Source organism: Olea europaea, unplaced genomic scaffold (genome assembly GCF_002742605.1).
Source record: "Olea europaea var. sylvestris unplaced genomic scaffold, O_europaea_v1 scaffold3014, whole genome shotgun sequence".
In the NCBI taxonomy this organism is placed as follows: Eukaryota; Viridiplantae; Streptophyta; class Magnoliopsida; order Lamiales; family Oleaceae; genus Olea; species Olea europaea.
Window position 1 is genome coordinate 14,875 of NW_019248804.1, and position 7,642 is coordinate 22,516.

The window sequence follows — 7,642 nt, forward strand, 5'->3', positions numbered from 1 at the left end:
TTTTCTCTCATAGGTAGGACCTACTTTTGTATCTAACGGTCAAAACATTAATTCTCATAATTATTATCGAACAAGCCCTAAGTACTATCCTTGGCACCCACCGGTGCTGGCTAGCATCTGATTTTTGTGTAATGTCTCTAGCAATGTGACTCCATAGTATATGATACTAGATAGAAGGGTGCCCGATCAATCTATATGACTCCAGCAATTTTGCAAATAGAAGGCTTTCGCTTGGGATTTATTTGACCATTAAACTTTCTTTATCATGTTCGACCAATACCTAAGACCCAAGATCAAGCATAAATAAAAAGAATGCAATAACTTTTTATGTTCCAGTTTTGACTATAAACTAGGTGGTGAGGATGAAAGAAAACAAGCATAAGCCACTTTAATCATTTCACTTAAAAGGTAAACAGAGCATTCAGCCAACTCTTATATTGAAAAGTTACCAAGCTATTCAATTCACCTCTCTTCTCTTACCCACCTTTATTACAACCTCCACAGGACCGGTCCTGAAAATTTAGAGGCACCAGGCATTTAATTATTATGGGGCCCAACGAAAACTTTATACAATTCAAAAGAAAAATACCAAAATAAAATTTCTCTCACTCAAGCATAAGATTTAACCTTCTCACATTTTGAGATGTAAAATTAGTAATCAAACTACTAAAATCAAAATTTTCCAACATATTTTTTTTCAATAGAAATCATAGCTAATCACGCACACGTTCTCAAGAAAATAAATTCTCAAATGAACTTCAAGTTGCACGAGGCAGCATATTGTTTCTGAACTTCATCCTCCTTCCCATTGAACGACATCCTTGGTATTGAATTGTCCTTTTCCAATTTAAGGTTAGGAAGCCTAAAAATTCTCATCTTAAATTGGATGGCTTTTTTTCCAAAAAAAAAAAGAAAAGGAAAAAAAAAAGTGTATTGCTATCAATTAATCGATTTGAGGCACTCTCTTTTTTATTAACATGATCAAGCAAAATTGTATTTTCATCGGAGAAAGATCAATCTTAGAACACGATTATGTGAAACTTAATCTCGAAAGCAATTGGTGAAGACATAAGCAATTGTTGATCATAAGAATGGACATAAGTGTGTGCAGCTACTTTTCGAAGTTGGAGCAAATTAGCTTATTTTCAAATAATTCGAAATTTATAAAGCAATTTTAATTACATCCAATCCAATAGTGAGAAAGAATTAAAAATAAATAAATAAATAAATAATAATAATAATAATAAATATATATATATATATATATATATATATATATATATATACACATACAGGGTTTAGTTATTCCGAACAAAGCCCGTAAAGTTCATCAAGTGGTGGCATCTCCTTAAGCATCCAGTCAAAATCCTTAAACGACATTCCACGTGAAAAAACTGGCGGAGCAGCGGTTGACATTTCTCTTCTTGGCTGCTGTTTGGTGGCGGAAGATGACTGCGCCGCCACTACTGAATCTTTTCCGGTGAGTTTCTGAACAACAGATTTGAAGTTCATTGCATCTGTTTCCACGTATTCGGTGTTGATTAGCACCACCTTCACGGTCTTCTTATTGGATCCAGACATTGAGTTCCGAAAATGCATAAAAAACCACGGCGGACGTTTCTTATCACGGTGGCAGATAACGGCGGAATATTCTTACTGACTATTGAGTTGAACTGATGGACTCGAACTATTTATAATGGTTAGGAATGATAAAAGTTGACTACTGGGATCTAGGCAGTCTAGAAGGACCGTTGACCCAGTCAAAGCACACAATTGGGAAAAATCTTGCTCGTTGAACCTTAGAGGAAGACTTGATTTTATGATTATTTCGACATTTGTTTGAGAAAAATGTAAAAACTTGTGTTTTTTCATAAATAAAATTAAATTTCAGTTTTTTTATAATGATAATTGATAAATACTTACATTTTCATATTACTAGAAATTCTAATAAATGTTCAATTGCGAATGTGACACGTTCATAATTGTATTTTTGCTTCTAATACCTAAAATAAATCAGTAATCATACGTGAACTAGTTATTTTTTTAGGATGTTGGTGCAGGAAAAATGTAATAAAACCTAGTACTTTCTAGAAAGAAAATAATTATTATAATATGAATGCAAGACAATGACAACGCCCTCAATTTTATTTTATTATTATTATTTTTTTTTTTTGGTCGTAGAGCTCTACTTGGATGCCTTGAAATATTCTTAGAAACTTTCTACTTGAAATTAGTTTTTATTTTAGCAAGTTGATGCTTGGTACCAATTTTGTTGGATCAATAGGTCAACCTAACAAGAACTGTACTGTATTGATAAAATAAGCAAAATAACAAATAGGTCTAAATTTTGGTCCGATTATGCGTAAAAATTATATGTTAGATCGTATTAAAATAACTCCATAATCAATTGATTCGCTTATTTACTTTTTTGAATAATGTTCTAATTTAAAACGCTACAAAATATAAATGACATGTTAAAAAATCGATAATTTATTTATTTATTTCGTATCTTATTCAATAGTGTAAAATCTCATTCATCAAATATATTAAGAACTAGTAATAGTAAGCAAAATCATTATCTTTATCTTTGTCATGAACTAAGAGTCATTGGATTAATTTGTAAAATTCTTTAATTGGTTCAATGTTCATGAGAAAAGGAAAGAATGACCAGTACTTATAAAAATATCTTGAAATAATATTAAACATTTGATTTTTTCTATATATTTTCATACAAAAATTTATGCACAACATAAAGGTTTTTAAAAGTGAATATGGTGTAGAGTAATACGAGAACATGGAAATTACGAAAACTATTTTTCTTTATGTTGATTCACCCCGTGAAGCTAGAAGATAACAGCAAACACTCGTTGATTCATAAAGAATATCGAGGATTTGGAACGCGACTTAGAGTACTCGATTTTACATTTCATTAAATTCTATTGTAGGATATCGTCACATTTGTTCTCAAAGTAATAACTTATGGCACAAATACAATCCACGTTAATGAAATATCGTCACATTTGTTCTCAAAGCATGTTTCCTGGAGCTTAAAAAGTTTGCTTATACATATAAATCAAATATAAAAAATTTCAACAATGAATTAAAAGCAAGTATTTTTTTCATAAATATGAATATTCTCTCATTAAGCAAGATCACCCCCCAAAAACACAAGCGAAATAGAAAAGAAAATACAATCAGTCCAAAGGAATACATTGAAAGTCAAAGTAGTAGTTAAAGACGCGAGATTATGGACTAATTCATTCCCGTACCGAGCGCAAAGCGACAAACATTTTTAGTTCGTGTATTACGCGAAGTACATCACATTTATTTAAATCGACCTATTTAGCATTGATTTTGACAATCGTCTCGGAATTTTTCGATGGAAGCATCCCCCAACTTTCTTAGCAATTTATTTTGATGATAATATTACACTTAATTTAAAATTAAGTAAATTTCATCTTAAAATTATTTATAAAAATTATATTAAAAAAAAGAGTCATGTTTCCATTATAATACAGCCAAATCATTACTTACACTCGCAGGGAATTTCAACCACGCAATTCAATCTGGGTCCACCCTGATTCGAATATTTACAAGTGGGTCCCATATATTTTGTTAACGCACTTTTTTTCACTGTTTTCCTGAGTTTTCTCCCTCGTGGCGTGCACAGATTTTAACGTTATACGGACAATTGCGACTACGCCACTTTTTTATGAATTGAAAATTAGACCAAATATTGTGAATCAAAGTCAACAAGTATTTTTTAAAAAAAATAAAAAATTGAAGTTATATTTTTTATACTTTTTTTTTTCTTGAAATTATTAACGTTCCTCGAGGAATTATATTATAACTGGTGTGTGTGTTTTTGACCAAATGAAAAAGAGTAAATAAAAAGACTTAGTTATGTGTAAATTGAAATACAAGTAAAATAAGAGTTTGTCTAGAAGTGATTTTCCCAAAAAATTGATTTTTTGACAGTTATTTTACTAATTGAGCCGTCATATTTGACTTCTTTTCTGACGAATGGACCCCACTTTTCTCCTAAAAGTCAAAAAATTAATTCTTAAAATCACTCCCAAACAAACCCTAAGTAAATTTCTTATATTTAATAGGGGAAATGAGTTTATCCAAAATATAACCAAACACGTTTTAGTCAAACAATTGAAACATGTGGGTAAAAATTTATCATTTTTACTTTTAAGATTAAGAGAAGACAAAATTGAATGGTCAAACATACGACAAATCTTGTTCGCACGATGGTCAGCAAAAGCTCCTTGGGGAACATGCAGCTGACTAATGTCCCATTTGTAGCAAGAAAAAATCAAAGAAAATTTCTGGTTAATATTAAGCTCCGTCTTGGACCGGGCAAGGTACTAGGTCCAACTTTTTAAAGTGTTTCGCTCTAAGATTTCTGCCATAACAAAGATGGGCTTGACGGTTGCAGTCGAGCATGAGGAATTAGCAATCAGAAATGGCAGAGGAATAACAAGGTGGAGTGGTCCTTCTCGTCCCGTCCTAAATTGCAACAACCTCTTTAGGTCGATGCAAAATATGTATAATTTATCCCTCCAAACACCATACTTGCCTTGGCAGACTCTGTTTTTAATTTTTTCACTACCACTATCCTACTCGTGCTCATTCTTCAATCTATCCTTGAAACTAAAGGCCATAAACCTAGACCAACATATACTCATATAAATTCCTATACGGTATAAAGACGAAAGTAAGACGATATTACGCTACTGATTAATTATCAAATGGTGCAGTGGGAAAACCTTCAACTCACAGCCACCGGTACAACACCGAGCTAGCTTTATATGATTAATCATAGTTAAAAGTACCAAAGAATGGAACCATCCCAGTAAACTTGATCAGTTGAAGGTCAGAGGTTGTATCAGTCAATAGAAAAGTAAGTGTTGCCAGGAATAGGAAAAAATGAAACAGGGGCAATTTCACCACCTCTTCAACTAGAAGAAAGTCTCAGACCAACACCAACGTTCTTCAAGATTCTGGACTCAAATGATCTGCTTACTGCATTTCCGGGGATGGAACTCGTGGTCTCACAGGTGTCTTTGAAGGGCTTACCCTACAATATTTTTAAACCTGTTAAAGTAAAAGAAAATCTATCGACTTGACAAAGATTTAGCGGCAACCAATAACTTGTACCTGATGTGTTGGGATCCCAAAATTTTGCCACAACAATCAAGGGCGAGGATTGCACTCTCAGCCTGTGAAAGTAATAGCTTTCTTAATTTTTTTTTCAAATTGAATGCATGTAAAATAAGTATAATAACTTAATCCACTTTGAATGGACTTCATTTTCACGATGCACACTTACATATATGTTGAAATCTGACAAATTCAAAACTTCTCTGGTTCAAATTAAGGGATAAGATGTAATATATTCCCAGCTAACTTTTTTTAGCATGACTTTTTTATTTGAAAGAAAGCTTCTGGTATAAAATTGTGTAAGCTGCACCTGTATAATCAACCATGTACGTCCCACAGTCGGAACAGCTCAACGTTACATAAAAAATTATCAAGTCAGTTATTTATTCTAATGAATGCTAACAAAGGAGAACTGTGCTTTTTTATCCCATTCTCCAGTCTATCTTAAATTCATATGAAATTAATGATCCCTTCCCTCATGTCATTTTGTCTCCTTTTCCAATAACTTTGCAGAAGCGCAACTAAAAAGAGAGGTTAAAGTGCGTGTGTGCAAGCCATATTACAATCACATATTGATCGAGTAGAGAATCTTATCGCCCTCTCGGCCTTCAAAGGTCTGGAAAAGATAATAACAGTCTTGTAATATTTGTGAATGAGGTAAAAAACGACAACTATTAGTCCTCCTAAATGAATCTTTTCATTTGATTGACGCAGCCAATGAATTCTATCAGCTCATATAGAAACCCATACCCATGTCAATAAGGCTAATTGGTAAGCAACAGGGAAATTCAGGGCAGTCTTAAGAAGCCACCTTTTACTCCATATGTTCTTAGACTTCATATTCAAATGTTTGTTCTAGAAGATCTTTGTTTCCGTTGACATGCCAAAGAAAATATCCAAGTTTATGGATTTTGTGGTTCCAGATGTTCCAGCCACAGGATGACCAAGCCCCCACCTGATCTAAAGAATGCTTGTTAGAGAAAACTAATGTTACTGACATCCAGTTAGTTTTTCTACCCGCATATACTTACACGTTTAGAAATGCAATAGCAGTCGTGCAGTAGCAATTTCAGTAAAAATAGCATACCATGGAAAATTCAACAAAAGCAATCCGAGTAGAATGCATGTGATCCCCTAGGAGCATCAGGCGGGAAACCTACAATTCCGAGATCTATTGGTCACTAAACACTTCCAAGCCAACTATAACCAAATCCACCCAATGTTTGAAATTTTAGGCACACCTCACCACATCTTGTTTCAAAGAAATTCTTAACGTCAGCCTGAGAAACCTGCTCATGACAAAATACATCACGTGAACATATTTAGTCATTTATTTTCTAACTTATGAGTAAAAGAAGGCATTTTCCAGTGGATTATTCATCAGATTAAAAAGCAAGTATGAGTAGAGAAGGACAAACAAAAACTTTTATCATATTAAACCAAAAACAGATGAGGTGTGCATACCCTCTTATCAATATTGGTACAGTAGATTGTCCTGGCACACATCCCCCGTTCGTCTTCTGACTATTTGTAAAAATTCGGCATATATAATGAAAAAAATGGATATAATAGAGAAATGAGATACTAGATGGGAAAAAATAAGTGGAGACAAAAGCAAGTTAAGCAAGTATTTCAAGTATATTAGCAGTGCTGGAGATTTGTTCGTACCCTGGGAAGAAATGTAGGATTCACAGGAAGGATGGCAGTTTTAGAAGGTAGAACCTTAACAGGAGAGAAACCCAACAGTGTCCCACAAAGGTTAAGAGACGCTTGAGCAGAATCTGTTGATTTTAGTTCCCCATGGAACAGTCAGGTTTCAGACATCAGACAAGCATTAAGCACTAAGCATTGGCAGAAAGAAAAAAGGAAAAAGAAATCTAACTTACACTCGTCCGAAAATTCTACAAAAGCAAAGTGAAGATGGGAGTTTGCATCGCCACAAATACGACAATCAACAACCTTCAGAGTAAGAGGAGCAACATGTCATATATATCAATATAGAATACATCAATTTGATAGCTCAAGTGTTTCAGTTCCATTCACCAAAAATCAAGGAGGATATTTTTGGTTATTCTTGACAAAGAGAAGGGGAAACTTGCTTATCACGTGGGAAAAAATTCAACAAATCAAAAGATAAAACACTAATGATCATACTCAGGAAAAGAACAGGATGTCTACTTCTGCAATGTCTCCAAAGCAGGGTGATTATACAGCTCTATTACATCACCTTAAAATACCGTAAAGCATATTCCACCGATATCATATAGAACTTTGACGAATACACATCAAAAGTTTATGAACATAAAGGTGAAACTAAGGATTAAAGACAAGGGGACATGATATCCAACACATCAATTGTTTCAGAGAAAACAGGCCATGCCACATAAGAATTGAATTCATCAACCAAAAATTCTTTGAAACTAAAGAAATTGGAAACTGAATATTAGATTTAATTACAGTTAAAAGGTAGATA

The 7,642-nt window shown here is 33.4% G+C and overlaps 2 protein-coding genes across 5 annotated transcripts in view; both read right to left on the minus strand.

Annotated features, from left to right (window-relative positions):
- Nucleotides 1-1,302: 1,302 nt before the first annotated feature.
- LOC111384806 (VQ motif-containing protein 1-like) lies at nt 1,303-1,581 on the minus strand. The gene has a single exon (XM_023009132.1). It carries the CDS (start codon nt 1,579-1,581, stop codon nt 1,303-1,305), a length of 279 nt encoding a protein of 92 aa, XP_022864900.1.
- A 3,185-nt stretch (nt 1,582-4,766) lies between these two features.
- The window catches only part of LOC111384808 (polyadenylate-binding protein-interacting protein 8-like), a 6,908-nt gene continuing 4,032 nt past the window's right edge, over nt 4,767-7,642 (minus strand). Inside the window, exons 4-10 of one of the 4 annotated variants that reach the window (XM_023009135.1) lie at nt 7,056-7,128; nt 6,838-6,950; nt 6,634-6,693; nt 6,411-6,458; nt 6,257-6,325; nt 5,167-5,228; nt 4,767-5,086 (exon numbers count right to left, since the gene is read on the minus strand). In XM_023009135.1, the coding sequence (XP_022864903.1) occupies nt 5,029-5,086; nt 5,167-5,228; nt 6,257-6,325; nt 6,411-6,458; nt 6,634-6,693; nt 6,838-6,950; nt 7,056-7,128 (483 nt within the window). In that variant the 3' untranslated portion in view covers nt 4,767-5,028. The remainder of the gene's footprint in view (nt 5,087-5,166; nt 5,229-6,256; nt 6,326-6,410; nt 6,459-6,633; nt 6,694-6,837; nt 6,951-7,055; nt 7,129-7,642) is intronic. The other 3 variants (XM_023009136.1, XM_023009137.1, XM_023009139.1) reach the window with 3 other exon arrangements.

Coding starts and splice junctions, on each gene's coding strand:
- LOC111384806 (XM_023009132.1), bottom strand. CDS start 1,581: ATGTCTGGATCCAATAAGAAGACCGTGAAGGTGGTGCTAATCAACACC.